This window comes from Pseudophryne corroboree, chromosome 5, assembly GCF_028390025.1.
Source record: "Pseudophryne corroboree isolate aPseCor3 chromosome 5, aPseCor3.hap2, whole genome shotgun sequence".
NCBI lineage: Eukaryota > Metazoa > Chordata > Amphibia > Anura > Myobatrachidae > Pseudophryne > Pseudophryne corroboree.
Genome location: NC_086448.1, coordinates 195,802,037 through 195,822,131, shown reverse-complemented (window position 1 = coordinate 195,822,131; position 20,095 = coordinate 195,802,037). Strand labels below are relative to the sequence as shown.

At 46.4% G+C, this 20,095-nt stretch overlaps 1 protein-coding gene across 1 annotated transcript in view; it reads right to left on the bottom strand.

Moving 5' to 3' along the window:
* The window catches only part of SKAP2 (src kinase associated phosphoprotein 2), a 678,462-nt gene that overhangs the window by 577,770 nt on the left and 80,597 nt on the right, over positions 1-20,095 (bottom strand). Inside the window, exon 2 of the mRNA XM_063921995.1 lies at positions 19,516-19,621. Coding sequence (XP_063778065.1) covers positions 19,516-19,621 — 106 coding nt within the window. The remainder of the gene's footprint in view (positions 1-19,515; positions 19,622-20,095) is intronic.

Below are 20,095 nucleotides of genomic sequence, written 5' to 3'. Positions count from 1 at the left end.
ACCCCGGAGCCCCCCCCTTAATCCGGCTCTGGCTATATATATCTCAGAATAGGGGAACCATAAAAACATTTCTGGGAACATGTGTGTAGCAGTGACGTGCGGTGATGTGAGGCAGAGCCTTTCCTGTCCTACTCCAGTAAAAGCCAGAGTTTTGACTCTATAAAGTATGTGAAAAAATAAGAATTTACTCACCGGTAATTCTATTTCTCGTAGTCCGTAGTGGATGCTGGGAACTCCGTAAGGACCATGGGGAATAGCGGGCTCCGAAGGAGGCTGGGCACTCTAGAAAGATCTTAGACTACCTGGTGTGCACTGGCTCCTCCCACTATGACCCTCCTCCAAGCCTCAGTTAGGTACTGTGCCCGGACGAGCGTACACAATAAGGAAGGATTTTGAATCCCGGGTAAGACTCATACCAGCCACACCAATCACACCGTACAACTCGTGATATGAAACACAGTTAACAGTATGAAACAATAGAGCCTCTCAACAGATGGCTCAACAATAACCCGATTTAGTTAACAATAACTATGTACAAGTATTGCAGATAAACCGCACTTGGGATGGGCGCCCAGCATCCACTACGGACTACGAGAAATAGAATTACCGGTGAGTAAATTCTTATTTTCTCTAACGTCCTAGTGGATGCTGGGAACTCCGTAAGGACCATGGGGATTATACCAAAGCTCCCAAACGGGCGGGAGAGTGCGGATGACTCTGCAGCACTGAATGAGAGAACTCCAGGTCCTCCTCAGCCAGGGTATCAAATTTGTAGAATTTTGCAAACGTGTTTGCCCCTGACCAAGTAGCTGCTCGGCAAAGTTGTAAAGCCGAGACCTCTCGGGCAGCCGCCCAAGATGAGCCCACCTTCCTTGTGGAATGGGCATTGACAGATTTTTGGCTGTGGCAGGCCTGCCACAGTATGTGCAAGCTGAATTGTACTACAAATCCAACGAGCAATAGTCTGCTTAGAAGCAGGAGCACCCAGCTTGTTAGGTGCATATAGGATAAACAGCGAGTCAGATTTTCTGACTCTAGCCGTTCTGGAAACATATATTTTCAGTGCCCTGACAACGTCTAGCAACTTGGAGTCCTCCAAGTCCCTAGTAGCCTAGGCACCACAATAGGCTGGTTCAGGTGAAACGCTGACACCACCTTTGGGAGAAACTGGGGACGAGTCCTCAATTCTGCCCTATCCATATGGAAAATCAAATAAGGGCTTTTACAAGACAAAGCCGCCAACTTTGATACTCGCCTGGCAGAAGCCAAGGCCAATAACATAACCACCTTCCACGTGAGATATTTCAGATCCACGGTTTTTAGTGGTTCAAACCAATGTGATTTTAAGAAACTCAACACCACGTTGAGATCCCAAGGTGCCACAGGAGGCACAAACGGGGGCTGACTCTGCAGCACTCCTTTTATAAATGTCTGAACTTCAGGTACTGAAGCTAGTTCTTTTTGAAAGAAAATCGACAGAGCCGAGATCTGTACCTTAATGGAACCCAATTTAAGGCCCATAGTCACTCCTGCTTGCAGGAAATGCAGAAATCGACCTAGTTGAAATTCCTCTGTTGGGGCCCTTTCGGCCTCACACCATGCAACATATTTTCGCCATATGCGGTGATAATGAGTTGCTGTAACCTCTTTCCTGGCTTTAGTAAGCGTAGGAATGACTTCCTCCGGAATGCCCTTTTCCTTCAGGATCCGGCGTTCAACCGCCATGCCGACAAACGCAGCCGCGGTAAGTCTTGGAACAGACAGGGCCCCTGCTGCCGCAGGTCCTGTCTGAGTGGCAGAGGCCATGGGTCCTCTGATATAAATTCTTGAAGTTCTGGGTACCAAGCTCTTCTTGGCCATCCACGAGTATCGTTCTTACTCCTCGCCTTCTTATTATTCTCAGTACCTTTGGTATGAGAGGCAGAGGGGAGAACACATAAACCGACTGGTACACCCACGGTGTTACCAGAGCGTCCATAGCTATCGCCTGAGGGTCCCTTGACCCGGTGCAATATCTTTTATAGCTTTTTGTTGAGGCGGGACGCCATCATGTCCACCTGTGGCCTTTCCCAATGGTGTACAATCCTATTGGAAGACTTCTGGAGGAAGTCCCCATTCTCCCGGGTGGAGGTCGTGTCTGTTGAGAAGATCTGCTTCCCAGTTGTCCACTCCGGGAATGAACACTGCTGACAGTGCTAACACATGATTTTCCGCCTATCGGAGAATCCTTGTGGCTTCTGCCATCGCCATCCTGCTTCTTGTGCCGCCCTGTTGGTTTACATGGGCGACTGCCGTGATGTTGTCTGATTGGATCAGTACCGGCTGGTTTTGAAGCAGAGGCCTTGCCGGCCTCAGGGCATTGTAAATGGCCCTCAGGTCCAGAATATTTATGTGTAGGGAAATAACCTGACTTGACCAAAGTCCCTGGAAATTTCTTCCCTGTGTGACTGCCTCCCAGCCTCAAAGGCTGGAATCCATGGTCACTAGGACCTAGTCCTGTATGCCGAACCTGCGGCCCTCTTGAAGATGGGCACTCTGCAGCCACCACAGTAGAGATACCCTGGTCCTTGGAGACAGGGTTATCAGCCTATGCATCGGAAGATGCGATCCGGACCACTTGCCCAACAGGTCCCTCTGAAAAGTTCTTGTATGGAACCTGCCTAATGGGATTGCTTCGTAGGAAGCTACCATTTTTCCCAGGACTCGCGTGCAATGATGCACCGCTACCTATTTTGGCTTCAGGAGGTCTCTGACTAGAGATGACAACTCCTTGGCTTTCTCCTCCGGGAGAAACACTATTTCTGGTTTATGTCCAGAACCATCCCCAGAAACAGTAGACGTGTCATAGGAACCAGCTGTGACTTTGGACTGTTTAGAATCCAACCATGCTGTTGTAGCACTTTCCAAAATAGTGCTACCCCGACTACCAACTGCTCCTTGGACCTCGCCCTTATAACGAGATTGTCCAAGTACGGGATAATTACAACTCCCTTTTTTTGAAGGAGTATCAACATTTCGGCCATTACCTTGATAAAACACCCTCGGTGCCATGTACAGTCCAAACGGCAGTGTCTGGACTTGGTAATGGTAATCCTGTACCACAAATCTGAGGTACTCCTGGCGAGGATGGTAAATGGGGACATGCAGGTAAGCATCCTTGATGTCCCAGGATACCATGTAATCCCCCTCGTCCAGGCTTGGAATAACCGCCCTGAGCGATTCCATCTTGAACTTGAATTTTTGTGTTCAAGGATTTTAAATATAAAATGGGTCACACCGAACCATGCGGTTTCGGTACCCCAACCCGTGTGGAATAGTAATCCCGTCCTTGTTGAAGTAGGGGCACCTTGAGTATTACCTGCTGGGAATACCGCTTATTAATTGCCTCTAGCACAGCCTCCCTGCCTGAGGGAGTTGTCAGCAAGGCATATTTTAGGAAACGGCTGGGGGGAGACATCTCGAATTCCAGCTTGTACCCCTGAAATACTACTTGAAAGAAACAGGGATCCAACTGTGAGCGAGCCCACTAATTGCTGAAATTTTTTGAGACGGCCCCCCACCGTACCTGGCTACACCTGTGGAGCACCCGCGTCATGGTGTGGCCTCACAGGAGGCGGGGGAAGAATCTTGATTCTGGGAACAGGCTGACTGGTGCAGCTTTTTTCCCTCTACCCTTGTCTCTGTACAGAAAGGAGGCGCCATTTGACCCGCTTGCTTTTCTGAAGCCGAAAGGACTGTACCTTTGTCTGTGAGGAAACCTGAGGTAAAATTATTTCTTCCCAGCAGTTGCTGTGGATACGAGGTCCCAGAGACCATCCCCAAATAATTCCTCACCCTTATAAGGCTCTCTATGCGCTTTTTAAGTCAGCATCACCTGTCCGGTGACAGGTCTCTAATACCCTCCTGACAGAATGGACATTACATTTATTTTGGATGCCAGCCGGCAAAATATCCCTCTGTGCATCCCCCATATATAAGACGACGTCTTTAATATGTTTTTATGTTTGCCAACTAGTATCCCTGTTTGACAGGGTCACCGACCACGCTGCAGCAGCACTATCTGCAGGTCTCAGTCTAGTACCTGAGTGTGTAAATACAGACTTCAGGATAGCCTCCTGTTTTTTATCAACAGGTACCTATTAAAGTGGCCGTATCCTAAGACGGCAGTGCCACCTTTTTTGACAAACGTGTGAGCGCCTTATCCACCCTAGGGGATATCTCCCAGCGTAACTTATCCACCTGGCGGGAAAGGGTACGCCATCAGTAACTTTTTATAAATTACCAGTTTCTTAACGGGGGAACCCACGCTTTCACACACTTCATTTATTCATCTGATGGGGGAACAAAACACTGCCTGTTTTTTCTCCCCAAACCTAAAACCCATTTTTAGAGGTGCTTGGGTTAAAGTCAGAAATGTATAACACATTTTTTATTGCCGGGATCACGTCACGGATGTTCCTAGTGGATTGTGTATATGTCTCCACCTTGTCGACACTGGAGTCAGACTCCGTGTCGACATCTGTGTCTGCCATCTGAGAGAGCGGGCGTTTTTGAGCCCCTGATGGCCTTTGAGACGCCTGGGCAGGCGCGGGCTGCGAAGCCGGCTGTCCCACAGCTGTTACGTCATCCACCCTTTTATGTAAGGAGTTGACACTGTCGGTTAATACCTTTCACCTATCCATCCACTCTGGTGTCGGCCCCACAGGGGGCGACATCACATATATCGGCCTCTGTTCTGTCACCATATAAGCCTCCTCATTCAACATGTCGACACAGCCGTACCGACACACCGCAGACACACAGGGAATGCTCTAAACGAGGACAGGACCCACAAAAGCCCTTTGGGGGGACAGAGTAAGAGTATGCCAGCACACACCAGAGCGCTATATATATACAGGGACTAACTGAGTTATGTCCCTAATAGCTTTTATACTGTATACAGTGCCAATTTTAATGCCCCCCTCTCTTTTCCCTCTTACTGTACTGTAGAATTGCAGGGAAGTGCCAGGGAGCTTCTCTCCAGCCGAGCTGTGATGGAAAAATGGCGCCAGTGTGCTGAGGAGATAGGCTCCGCCCCTTTTTCGTGGCCTATTCTCCCGTTTTTTATGGAATTCTGGCAGGGGTATTTACCTCATATATAGCCCCTGGGGCCATATATTGAGGTATTTTAGCCAGCCAAGGTGTTTTTATTGCTGCCTCAGGGCGCCCCCCCCAGCGCCCTGCACCCTCAGTGACCGGAGTGTGAAGTGTGTGAGAGGAGCAATGGCGCACAGCTGCAGTGCTGTGCGCTACCTTGGTGAAGACAGAGTCTTCATGCCGCCGATTTTCCGGACCATCTTCTTGCTTCTGGCTCTGTAAGGGGGACGGCGGCGCAGCTCCGGGACCGAACATCAAGGCTGGGCCTGCGGTCGATCCCTCTGGAGCTAATGGTGTCCAGTAGCCTAAGAAGCCCAATCCGGCTGCAAGCAGGCGAGTTCGCTTCTTCTCCCCTTAGTCCCTCGCTGCAGTGAGCCTGTTGCCAGCAGGTCTCACTGAAAATAACAAATTCTAAGACTATAACTTTCTAAGAGCTCAGGAGAGCCCCTAGTGTGCATCCAACCTCGGCCGGGCACGAAATCTAACTTAGGCTTGGAGGAGGGTCATAGTGGGAGGAGCCAGTGCACACCAGGTAGTCTAAGATCTTTCTAGAGTGCCCAGCCTCCTTCGGAGCCTGCTATTCCCCATGGTCCTTACGGAGTTCCCAGCATCCACTAGGACGTTAGAGAAATACAAAGAATATATTAAAAATATCTTCTTTGTATTATTCTAATAATTTTTTTAGTCAAAACTCTGGAGTAAAAATTCTATGACAGGTGAGGCAGTGCCTCCAGTACCTACCTTTTCCGCACATCTCTGATCAAAACTCTCCAAATTTCCGGTAGTATATACAGCTGCACCTGTGTATAATGCCCACATAAGCTCATATGTTGTATGTAATAATTGCTCTGGTACTATCCAGTGCCTCCTGAGCCATTTATCTCACCGCACGTCCCTAGTATGTAGTCATTGTGGGGAAATCAATTTAAAACATTGTGTGCATTACTGTTTTATATGATAGGAAATCTTTACTTGCTTTCCTGTACGTCTTCTATGCGGTGTGAGGAGAAAAGAGCATACATTCGTGCACATCACTTAGAATTGAATTCCACCACTTGTGTTTGCTAATCATTTGAGGGCCAAAAACTTAATTTCATGTTCAGATGAAAGGTTTTACAGTGTTTTACACACATTGCCTTCCCACATCACGTGCACAGTGTATATATAACAGTGTTGTCTACCATGAGATTTATTATACAGATTTCTTTTCCTGAAAGGGGAAAGCCTTTTTTAAAATGGGCTTGTGCTGGGTGTGGTTTTCTTAAATACAGAATTCTGTCTATATTTCACAAATTTCCAGTCTAGAATGCTGGCAGGTATGCCTATATGGATAGCTGGTAGCACATACTGTATTTCACACATTTATTATAGCTCCCTTGTAAACAGCACCATTTAGGAATGAACCCAAAGATTGCAGCATTTCACAGTATTTTATTCAGATGTTGAAGATCACTGAAACTGTCAACTACTGTAGAACGAGCCCGTAAGAAAGAGGATTACTGTGAGCAGAGCTCTAACGCACAATGGGGGTAATTCCAAGTTGATCGCAGCAGGAAATTTTTTAGCAGTTGGGCAAAACCATGGCCCTCATTCCGAGTTGTTCGCTCGGTATTTTTCATCGCATCGCAGTGAAAATCCGCTTAGTACGCATGCGCAATGTTCGCACTGCGACTGCGCCAAGTAACTTTACTATGAAGAAAGTATTTTTACTCACGGCTTTTTCTTCGCTCCGGCGATCGTAATGTGATTGACAGGAAATGGGTGTTACTGGGCGGAAACACGGCGTTTCAGGGGCGTGTGGCTGAAAACGCTACCGTTTCCGGAAAAAACGCAGGAGTGGCCGGAGAAACGGTGGGAGTGCCTGGGCGAACGCTGGGTGTGTTTGTGACGTCAACCAGGAACGACAAGCACTGAACTGATCGCACAGGCAGAGTAAGTCTGGAGCTACTCTGAAACTGCTAAGTAGTTAGTAATCGTAATATTGCGAATACATCGGTCGCAATTTTAAGAAGCTAAGATTCACTCCCAGTAGGCGGCGGCTTAGCGTGTGTAACTCTGCTAAATTCGCCTTGCGACCGATCAACTCGGAATGAGGGCCCATGTGCACTGCAGGGGAGGCAGATATAACGTGCAGAGAGAGTTAGATTTGGGTGTGGTGAGTTCAATCTGCAATCTAAATTGCAGCGTAAAAATAAAGCAGCCAGTATTTACCCTGCACAGAAACAAAATAACCCACCCAAATCTAACACTCTCTGCAAATGTTATATCTGCCCCCCCTGCAGCGCACATGGTTTTGCCCAACTGCTAAAAAGTTTCCTGCTGCGATCAACTTGGAATTACCCCCAATGGCTTCCAAATTTTAGTAGCACAGAGAGAGGGTATGTGTCTCCATAAAACGTTATCTATACTGCAGCCAAAGACCGAAAGAAGTTTTCCCAAATGTCCAAATAGGTACTGTAGATATAAAAACAAAGAAGTTTAATGCTGTCTAGATTAGAAATGTAATAAAACCTCTATAAGGATGTAGGGCCTGATTCAGATTGGATCGCAATACGCAATCCAATCGCAAAATCGTCTAAGAGCATGTGGGCACATGCACAGGGCCCGTCCTGCGCATGGGCCCACATTTTCTGCGGTGCCCTAAAGAAAATGCGATCACCTCTGTCAATAAGGCAAAGGCGTTAGCGGGGCGGGCAGCAACGAGCGTTGCAGGGGCATGGCTTCAAAAATAAGAATTTACTCATCGGTAATTCTATTGCTCGTAGTCCGTAGTGGATGCTGGGTACTCCGTAAGGACCATGGGGTATAGACGGGCTCCGCAGGAGACTGGGCACTCTTAAAAGAAAGATTAGGTACTATATCTGGTGTGCACTGGCTCCTCCCTCTATGCCCCTCCTCCAGACCTCAGTTAGGGAAACTGTGCCCGGAAGAGCTGACATTACTAGGAAAGGATTTGGAATCCAGGGTAAGACTCATACCAGCCACACCAATCACACTGTACAACTCGTGATAACTATACCCAGTTAACAGTATGAACAATAACTGAGCCTCTCTCAACAGATGGCTCATACAATAACCCTTTAGTTAAGCAATAACTATATACATGTATTGCAGAGAGTCCGCACTTGGGACGGGCTCCCAGCATCCACTACGGACTACGAGAAATAGAATTACCGGTCAGTAAATTCTTATTTTCTCTGACGTCCTAGTGGATGCTGGGTACTCTGTAAGGACCATGGGGATTATACCAAAGCTCCTAAACGGGCGGGAGAGTGCGGATGACTCTGCAGCACCGAATGAGCAAACTCAAGGTCCTCCTCAGCCAGGGTATCAAACTTGTAGAATTTTGCAAAAGTGTTTGAACCTGACCAAGTAGCAGCTCGGCAAAGTTGTAAAGCCGAGACCCCTCGGGCAGCCGCCCAAGAAGAGCCCACCTTCCTTATGGAATGGGCTTTTACTGATTTAGGATGCGGCAGTCCAGCCACAAGCTGAATGGTGCTACAGATCCAGCGAGCAATAGTCTGCTTTGAAGTAGGAGCACCCAGCTTGTTGGGTGCATGCAGGATAAGTAGCGAGTCAGTTTTTCTGACTCTAGCCGTCCTGGAAACATAAAGTTTCAGGGCCCGGACTACGTCCAGCAACTTGGAATCCTCCAAGTCCCTAGTAGCCGCAGGCACCACAATAGGTTGGTTCAAATGAAACGATGATACCACCTTAGGGAGAAATTGGGGACGAGTCCTCCATTCTGCCCTTTCCATATGGAAGATCAGATATGGGCTTTTACATGACAAAGCCGCCAATTCTGACACACACCTAGTCCAAGCTAAGGCCAAAAGCATGACCACTTTCCACGTGAGATATTTTAGCTCCACGGTCTTAAGTGGCTCACACCAGTGGGATTTTAGGAATCCAACACACGTTAAGATCCCAAGGTGCCACTGGAGGCACAAAAGGGGCTGAATATGCAGCACCCCTGTAACAACGTCCGAACTTCAAGCAGTGAAGCCAGTTCTTTTTGAGAGAAAAAGGGATAGGGCCGAAATCTTGGCCTTTATGGATCCTAATTTTAGGCCCATAGTCACTCCTGACTGTAGGAAGTGCAGGAATCGACCCCCCTGGAATTCCTCTGTAGGGCCTTCCCGGCCACACACCAAGCAACCTATTTTCGCCATATACAGTGAAAAAGTCTTGCTGTCACGTCTTTCCTAGCCTTTATCAGCGTAGGAATAACTGCATCCGGAATGCCCTTTTCCGTTAGGATCCGGCGTTCAACCACCATGCAGTCCAACGCAGCCGCGGTAAGTCTTGGATCAGACAGGGTCCCTGTTGCAACATGTCCTGACTGAGAGGCAGAGGCCATGGGTCCTCTGAGAGCATTTCTTGCAGTTCCGGGTACCGAGTCCTTCTTGGCCAATCCGGAGCAAAGAATATTGTTCACACTCCTCCGTTTATTACAATTCTCAGCCCTTGGGTCTGAGAGGAAGAGGAGGGAATATATAGACCGACTGGAACACCCACGGTGTTACTAGTGCGACCACAGCTATCGCCTGAGAGTCCCTTGACCCAGCGTAAAACCTTTTTTATCTTTTTATTGAGGTGGAACGCCATGTAGTCCACCTGAGCCAGTTTCCATCAATTTGCAAAACTGCGTGAAGACTTCCTGATGAAGTCACCACTTTCCCGGGTGGAGGTCGTGTCCACACCCGGAATGAACACTGCTGACAGTGCGCTTACTTAATTCTCCGCCCAGCGAAGAATTCTGGTGGCTTCTACCCTCGCCACCCTGCTCCTTGTGCCGCCCTGGCGGTTTACATGAGCCCCTGCGGTCTGACTGGATCAGAACCGGTTGGTCGCGAAGCAGGAACTCCGCTTGACTTAGGGCGTTGTATATGGCCTTTAGTTCCAGGATATTGATGTGAAGGCAAGTCTGTTGGCTTGACCACAAACCTTGAAATTTTCTTCCCTGTGTAACTGCCCCCCACCCTCGGAGGCTTGCATCCGTGGTCACCAGGACCCAGTCCTGAATGCCGAATCTGCGGCCCTCGAGAAGGTGAGCACTCCGCAGCCACCACAGGAGAGACACCCTGGCCCTGGGGGATAGGGTGATTAACCGATGCATCTGAAGATGTGATCCGGACCACTTGTCCAGTAAGTTCCATTGTCCTTGCATGGAACCAGCCGAAGGGGATGGCCTCGTATGATGCCATCATCCTTCCCAGGACTCGAGTGCAGTGATGCACTGACACCTGTTTTGGTTTTCAATGGATTCCTGACCAGTGTCATGAGCTCCTGAGCTCTCTCTATCGGGAGATAAACCCTCTTCTGGTCTGTGTCTAGGATCATGCCTAGGCGAGGCAGATGAGCTGTAGGAACCAACTACGACTTTGGAATATATAGAATCCAGTCGTGTTGCCGTTTCACTTCCAGAGAAGGTGATACGCTGTCCAGCAACTGCTCTCTTGATCTCGCTTTTATGAGGAGATCATCCAAGTATGTGATAATAGTGACACCTTGCTTCCGCAGGAGCACCATCATATCCGCCATTACCTTGGTGAAATTGGTAATGACAATCCCGTACCGCAATTCTGAGGTACGCCTGATGAGGTGGATAAATGGGGACACGAAGGTATGCATCCCTTATGTCCCAATTCATTTCAGGCATGCAATGACCTCTCTTAGCGATTCCATCTTGAACCTGAACCTTTTCAGGTATATGTTCAGGGATTTTAATTCAATATGGGTCTAACCGAACCGTCTGGTTTCGGGATTATAACATGGTCGAATAATAACACCCTCTTGTTGACGGAGGGGACCCTTGACCACCACCTGTTGAAGATACAATTTACGAATTGCAGTTAACACTGGCTCCCTCTCTTGGGGTGTCAAAGTCAGAAAAATATCTCTATGCACACTACCATATTTGCACCTCACACAGGTCCGTGCTGCGCATGCGTACGCTCTCCCGTACGTGCGCATACTCACAGTCGCGGGCACCCGCAGGCGCACGGTATGCGTATTTACGGTAGAGTTTATGTGATCGTAGCGTGCGACTCAATCATTACATATTTTCACTATATAATGTATTTTTTAGATCATGGTCCCTTTGATAGATTCTGAAAGTTTGGTTAATATAGAATGTTCATGAACAGAGAAATCCCTCTTTGTTTGATACGAAGGGTCAGACAGGAGTAATACAGTGGTGTTTAGTATCCATCGGAAGAATATTTAATTAGAAATATTCCGGTGTTGGTTTGAAGCAGATCAATCGCTCGTGCGAATAGTTATGGACATAAGAAGTTTATGAACATTTACTTTATTTGCACTTTATTACCCATGCGGCGGGAAACCCAGTTTCCCTCCCACCTGAGCTGTTGGAAATAGTCACAGCCCACCTATATGAATCAACCTATGACCTTTTGTTATAATGCGAGGAGGAATTCCTGTGTCCAATGAACAATGAGATTGTAGGGACCATTGAATTGCATTGTGTGTGGGGCATAAATAGAAAGGCCGATCACATCCAGCTCTCACTCTTCAACGGTTATCATTGCTGAAAATCGGGAGCTGGATGTCCAGAGGCGCATGCGATCGTTTCCTTTGTGCGTAAGTTTTTCTCCGTAATCATACTGTTTCTCTCTTGTTATTATGGGCCATATCTTTCTCTCTCTTCTCTTTCTCTCATTTTTCTCTTAAACTTAATTGTATTGTATTTACTGTGTAGTTACCTGGTTAGTTAGTCTATGTTATATTGTAGTGTATGATTTGTATTTGTATTCATTCTTTTGCAAGTATATCATTCAAAATATATATATTAGGCGTTGGACCCTAAGCCCAGGTATCTGTGTATTTCTTATAGAGTTAAGTATTCTCAGAGCGTCGGTGACGCTCAAACTGCTTTTAAGCTAGTAAGGTTATACTGTGTTGCATTTACACCATATCACTACACAAAGGGTTTACTGCATAATACACTGTTTATGGTTTAGATATAAAGGTTTAACATTGTGAGCGTATGCGCCGCTGGTGATCTCCACGTGGTCTCGAGCGATCGCATCGCTATAGCGAATCATTACGGTAGTCGGCAGCCAATAGCGTGCCTGCCAGTGATCTCTTGGCCGTGAGCGAACGTAACGCTTGAGCGTCTCGACCACGGCTAAGCGATTGTTACGCAACGTGCGTACCCTTACGGTACTTCATACATAGTTAGCGTACAGTGTTCTTAGACCTCATAAAGGGTATTATATACGATAAATATTTAGCTTTATCAATTGCGGGCTCGTCCTGTCCTTCACATATCTGCACTAGGTAATTTCAGCAGACATTATCCAGCAGCAAAGGGCGGGAGATCATATTCCTCGTAGTGCTGTTTGGATAAGCGTCTGCTTCTCTTAGTAAAGGGTGCTGAAGGAATCCGGGAACCGGAGGTAAGAACAAAACAATAGTGTCTTTTTAAAACTGTTTATTTTTCTGTCTTGCGTACACACGCACGCACACATATATATCTGCATTTCCTTTTCATTGGTGTATTTTCGTATGTCACACTCCTGTTTGCCAGTTCTATAGTTGATAAACGTGCTTAGAGAGATTTGTCACTATTTCATAGTTTAAGAGTAAAGGTAATATAGTTAAAGTATAGACAAACACACAGCTGTGCCTGAGAGACAAGGCGAAGTCAGTGTGGTGCGCGGTAGATGATAAAGGATCATCTACATTGATAAACTTATAAATTGTGTTACGGTGGATCTTTGCTTTGCGTACACGTGTCTCTAACAAAAGACTGAGACTTGCGTACGCAATCCAAGGGCCGACGCACGCAGCGTATATTACGCAACGGAGCGTACGGGTACGCCCACGTAACTCAAATCACAAGTTTTTTTTCTCTCCTCTCAACGCGATAAGTAGCGCCACGCGGTAAATAACGCCAGGCGATACATCGCGCAAATCTATTTTTTTTTACATTCCAAATTTAAATTAACAGATCCTTCTCCTAATTTGTAACACATCTGGTCTAAAGAGAAATTTCTGCGCAGAAATAGAAATAGAAACAAAAGTGTACATGTGGTGAGTGAGTGTGTTGTATACAATTTTCCAGGTTGAACCACAAGAAAAGTCGAGTTCTCGTGAGGTACATGGGTGTAAGTGACGTACATGGTGGCTAGGGAGGCATCCCTGGTTAAAACATACAATTTGAGCATTAGAGTATAGCAGACCAGGAGGTCATACTGTAACAGACCAGGAGGTCATAGCAGACCAGCAGGTTCAGGTACAGCAGACAAGGAAGTCCACTATACAGTCCACAGGCACAACACCAAGAAAGGGTTGGTGCAACACCCATATAGGCCATACAAGCTCTGGCTGAAGGAATTCACAGCCGCAATTTTCGATTCCACTGGTCGCTCCGTACATAAGATTAGTTGCTTATGTGCTGAACGATTGTACCGCACGTAATTGTGTGCATTAGTAAACCTGACCGGTACTATTTGTGTACGAAGGTCATAAACGCTATTTGTACATTCTAACGTGATTTGTGTAATTTTTTTTATTTTAAGGGAGGTTCGCTGCTCACTCAGGAACTATCCAACAACCAATAGTTACTGGAAAGAGTAAGTGTTCTTCGGATCACCCTCACAGGTTCCAGTAAATAGAGGTTCAGGTCGCAGGGGCCCTGGGTCGAGTACGCCAGCACCATATCGGTGTGATCAGGTCGTATTGGTCGGCGTGGGCGAGTGAGTGGGGTACTCGGTAAACCGCCACCGTCAGCCTATTTTGAACATTTTGGTTTGCGTAAGGGTTGGCTGAATAAAGCAACACCTTCGAACTATGGGGGCCACTTGTTCAGGTAGGGGGCGATCAACCTCGGTTCGGGTTGATTCAGTGAACCGACCAGTCGGGTCGGCAAGATACGTGATGTGTGAAAAATACGGTTCACACACAGAGGTTTTATGTGATGAATGGGAGAGAATGACGGTACATGACGGGGAGAAATTCCCAAGAGTAGGTAGCTTCAGCACAGAAGTGTTAACGAATTTAAGGAGAAGGATATGTCTCATTAAATCAGCAAAGAGACGAATCAAGCATTATGATTATTTGCAGTTGTGGCAACAGGAGGGTGACATACAGAGAGGATTGGCTCAGGCGGCGGGATCTGGCTCAATCAGAAAACTGATAGCCACGGCCCCACCGCCACCATACATATCAGGAGAGAAATTGGTTGCGGAGAATGACGCACTAAGGTGTAACACACAAACACTTAGCAACTGTGTAAATGTTAAAGATAATGTTAACCAATTAACCAATGCAAGTATTAAATTCCTTCCTTGTGTGACTGCTCCTCATCCTCGGAGGCTCGCGTCCATGGTCACCAGAACCCAGTCGTGAATGCCGAACCTGCGACCCTCTAGAAGGTGAGCACTCTGCAGCCACCACACGAGAGACACCCTGGCCCTGGGGGACAGTGTTATTTTCTGATGTATTTAAAGATGGGACCCGGACCACTTGCCCAGAAGGTCCCACTGAAAAGTCCTCGCATGAAACCTGCCAAAGGGGATGGCCACGTAGGTCGCCACCATTTTTCCCAGTACTTGAGTGCATTGATGGACTGACACTCTTATAGGCTTTAACAGGTCTTTGATCATGTTCTGGGGTTCCTGGGCTCTTTTCTACCGGGAGAAAAACCCCTCTGTTTTTCTGTATCCAGAATCATGCCCAAAAAAATACAACCGAGTTGTCGGAACCCACTGCTACCTTGGTAAATTTAGAATCCAGCTGTGCTGTTGTAGTATTCTCAGGGAGAGAGACACTGTCTTTAATAACTGTTCCCCTGAACTCGCTTTTATCAGGAGATCGTCCAAGTATGCGATACTTGTGACCCCTTGTTTGTGCAGGAGTACCATTATTTCCGCCATTACCTTGGTGAAATTCTCGGGCCCGTAGAAAGCCCCAACGGCAACGTCTGAAACTGGTAATGTCAATCCTGTACAGCGAACCTTAGGTACGCCCGATGAGGAGGATATATGGGGACATGAAGGTATGCATCCTTTATGTCTAGTGACACCATAAACCCCCCCCCCCCTTTCCAGGCTGGATAACCTTGCCTTGAGAGATTCCATCTTGAATCTGAACCTCTTTAAATGTAGGTTTAGGGATTTTAGATTCACAATTGGTCTGACCGAGCCATCCGGCTCCGGGACCACAAATAGGGCTGAATAAAACCCTTTTTCCTGCTGCACTAGGGGAACCATGATAAACACCTGCTGTTGACCCAGCTTTAGTATGGCCGCCAAAACTACTTTCCTCTCCGGGGAAGTAGCTGGCAAGGCCGATTTGAAAATCGGTGTGGAAGCACCTCTTTGATGGTGTGGTAGAGGTCGGGGAGGACACTTTTTCTGTGAACTGGCCGTAGCCGGTGATCTTTTCCCTCTACCTCTACCTTTGGCGAGGAAATAAAGCCACGCCCCTTTCTGAACTTACGTGACCGCAAGGACTGCATCTGTTATTAGGGTGTTTCCTTTTGCTGTGGGGGAGCATAATGCAAAAAAAGACGACTTACCCGCGATAGCTGTGAAAACCAGGTCCACGAGATCCTCCCCAAATAAAACTTCACCCTTGCTAGGTAAAGCTTGCATATGACTCTCTGAGTCAGCATCACCTGTCCATTGACGGGTCCGCAGGGATCTACTAGTAGAACCTGCCATGGCCTTAGCCTTTGAACCCAAACACCCAATATTTCTCGCAGCCTCTCTCATATATAGTGCTGCATCATTGATGTGACCTAAGGCCAACACCATACTATCTTTATCTAGGGTGTCAATGTTAGACGACAAGTTACCAGCCCAAGCTGTAATTGCGTTACCTACCCATGCCGACGCTACTGCAGGTCTAAATAGGGCTCCAGCAGTCGCATAAAATTTATTTTAAGGTAGATTCCTGCTTACTATCCGCAGGATCCTATAGGGCCACCGTATCAGGGGACGGTAATGCTACCTTCTTGGACCAGGGCGTTAGGGCCTTGTTCAGCGTGGGCGAGGATTCCCACCGTAACCTGTCCTTTGAGGAGAAAGGATACGCCATAATAATACCCTTGGGAACCTGCAGTCTAATGTCAGGAGTCTCCCAAGCTGTTTTAAATAACACGGTCAGCTCATGAGATGAGTTAGGTTATTTTTCTTCAAATATGCAGACCCTCGTGTCAGGGACAGAGGAGTCCTCTGTGATATGCAAAACAACGTTTATTGCAATAAACCTATATTGAATACTGTCGCGACCCATGGGTGCAACCTTGCATCATCCTAGTCGACACTGGAGTCGGAATCCGTGTCGGTATCAATGTCTGCTAACTGGGTAAAGGGACATTTATGGGACCCTGAAGGGTCCTGGGACACAGTAAAAGCCATGGGTTAATTCCCTGCTTGTCTTTGGACTCTGCTTTGTTCAATCTGTAATAAAGCCACATTATCATTCAAAACATTCCACATGTCCACCCAATCAGGTGTCGGCTGTGCCGACGGAGACACCACCACCATCTGCTCCGCTACCTCCCAAGACGAGCCTTCCGCTTCAGACATGTCGACACGCACGTATTGACACCCCCACACACACTGGGATAAATGATAAATAAATATGGGGACTGACCCACAATAAGGCCCTATGGAGAGACAGAGAGAGAGAAAGCTAGCACACACCCAGCGCCACAATATGCTGAAAACACGGTCCCAGCCTAAATAGTGCTTTATATATATAAATATATGTACAATCTGCACCAAATAAATGTGCCCCCCCCCCCTCGTTTTTGTCCCCTGTTATTGTCCAGCAGGGGAGAGTCTGGGAGAACTTCTCTGCAGCATGCTGTGGAGAAAAATTGCGCTGGTTAGTGCTGGAGGATCAAGCCCCACCCCCTCGACGGCGGGCTTCGGTCCCGCTCAATTTCTTTATACTGGCGGGGGTTTTATAATATATATCTATATTGCCTCAGCAGTATCTAATATCTGTGCCAGTGCTGTTTATGAGGTAATAATTGCTGCCCAGGGCACCTCCCCCTGCGCCCTGCACCCGTACAGTGCCCTCTGTGTGTGTATGTGTGTGTGTGTTGGGAGCAATAGCGCGCAGCATTACCGCTGCACGTTACCTCAGTGAAGATCATGAAGTCTTCTGCCACCTTTGAAGTCTTCTTTCTTCTCATACTCACCCGGCTTCTATCTTCCGGCTCTGTGAGGAGGACGGCGGCGCGAGCTCCGGGACGAACTGCGAGGGTGAGACCTGCGTTCCGACTCCCTCTGGAGCTAATGTTGTCCAGTAGCCTAAGAAGCAGAGCCTATCATTTAAGTAGGTCTGTGTCTCTCCCCTCAGTCCCACGATGCAGGGAGCTTGTTGCCAGCAGTGCTCCCTGAAAATAAAAAACCTAACAAAAGTCTTTTTCAGAGAAACTCAGGAGAGCTCCCCTGCAGTGCATCCAGTCACCTCTGGGCACAGGATCTAACTGAGGTCTGGAGGAGGGGCATAGAGGGAGGAGCCAGTGCACACCCATTCTATCCTAAAGTCTTTAGAGTGCCCATGTCTCCTGCGGAGCCCGTCTATACCCCATGGTCCTTACGGAGTCCCCAGCATCCTCTAGGACGTAAGAGAAATTAGATTACCTATCAGCTGATTTTGGTTTGGAATTGTATTCATTTTATATAGACATATCCTTCTATAGCCTGTATTACATTTTTCATCTAGACAGTACCAGACAGCTTTATTTTAATTTCGAATTTTAGAACAATTACAGTCCTATGAAAATTTCTGACTGATGCTGCCTCCTGTTCCTCCCCCAAAGCCTACTATCATCAAAGTTTTGGTAGGTGGTCAGAAAACTAATTGGAACATTCTAAAATTCTTTTTAAATGTTTAAATACTTTTTTTTGTTATAAAGAGAAATGAAAGGTGTGAGAACTGATTTTATTAAATATTAGGCTCATTCTACATTTGGCTGCAATATTTTGTACTTTTCTTTGGTGGCATTTGACCATATATTTTCTGCATGGAGTCCCCATTGAGATTTTTGTTTAGCCTTTAATTCAAACCACATATTGGGGGCAGGTACTAAATATGTGGGCCTAGGTCTGTTGGAGGAGAACAGCCAGCTGGTGAAGGGGACAAATGTCCCCTTTTGCAGTATTTTACAGTATTTTTCTTTTCTTAGGGTGGGGATTTAGCCATGCACCCTCAGTACATGGCCCTGTGGATGTCTCAACAGCCCTGATAGCTGTCAAAGTGGTATAACCCAAAGTAGGTGCTGTTATCATGTAGTGTAGGACCACCAGAGCAGAGACGCCATGCCGTTTTAATTTTACAAATTTATGTAACTGAGACCTCTAGAATACTATTAAAATGTAGAAAGTAAATCTCATTTGCTGGTCATTACAGTGGGCTGGGGGGATTTTTTTTTCTTGTCTACATTAGCCCCTCCCTTACATGCACCTGTGATGGACCAATGAATTGATTGAGCAACTGCCATTCTGTGTATCACTGAAGTGGTGAAACTCCTCTTACTGCTGAGGAATCCAGTGTCGCAGTGGAGCCAAGCAACACTCAGAAGTAAATCTGGCGAAACAAGATCTTTAATTGCTGTGTAACTATGTTGTAGTGTCTGCATACTTTTCTTTTTACATTTAAGAAGCATATTATAAGGAATAATAAATGCCATACTGTGAAATATAAAGATATATTTAGTCGGTCGAGCCCGTGAGGGACACGCTGCGCTCGCTGCCGGTATTGCAGCTGGTGGGATGCCACTGTCGGGATCCTGACAGCCGGCATCCCGTCAGCCGGCATATTATACTGTACCCATTTAGTCCGATAATAAAGCTTTAAATATATTTCTACACCACCCAAATTTGATGTATAGATTATTACATTTCTGGAATGTATTGTGTTACCTTAAATTTTAAGGTTAGTAACTTGTTAGCATAAACACTGAAGATTTCAAGATAATATTGGAGTGTTCATTTGTCAGAAGTGACATGTTTGTTCAAGAGACACCTTTTATGTATAAAATGTTACATAAATGATATTTGGCTATTTTGCTGGGACTATAAAATTAGCATCAGGTCAATCAATATGTGTGCACATCTGATCTGTATGTGTCATGAATAATGTCAGAAACTGGATAATGTCGACATGCAGATAATGGATGATTGGAATTAATTATCATATTTGGAAGCATCTTCAAAGCCATATACATGACAGCGAGCTGCAGCCAATGCAAATGTTTAGGTTGGGTGACATGAGTTGCCTCTGTTTGATTCGGTAACTACAAAACAATAACAAAACAGCAACACTGCATATGTGTGTGTGTATAATTGTATATATTGTTATTTAGCAATCCGAACATCTACTTGTACTTACTTAAGTTTAATATCCTTTATTTTCTTTATAAGGGTCTCCTTCTTCTCTTTTGCCTTTTTTGATAATATTTCTGCTTTTAAGGTATCAGAGAGAAAAGCTTCCAATTCTAGAAAAGAAAAAGTCAGACGAAATAAGAGTTACATATTATGATCACAGACATGTTTTCTTATAGTATTTCTGATAACATAAATAGTTAAGGGAGGGGGGGGGATGCTGGACTGCACAACCTAATTCTAAACTTAATAAGAGGTGCTACCTGAGAAGATGCAGGTGCACACACCAAGGACACTGGTAATTAGAACAATTGTATTAAACTCTGCAATTTTACATAGAGTACAATTCAGGGATGTGCAGTCAGGGGAGGCAGGGGAGGATTAAAATAATACAAAGAAGATACTTATGACACATATACTGTGTCATAAGTATATGCTTTAGCCTTTATATTATTTTAATCATCGTTACATTTGTAAAAACGCAGTTTAAAAGTGTTTCGGAGGCACCGCTCTCGGTGCCTCCAGCTGTCAGTGTGTAAGGCCGGAAGCGGGGGGCGGGGCAAGGCATTGGGCAGCAAAAACCCTTT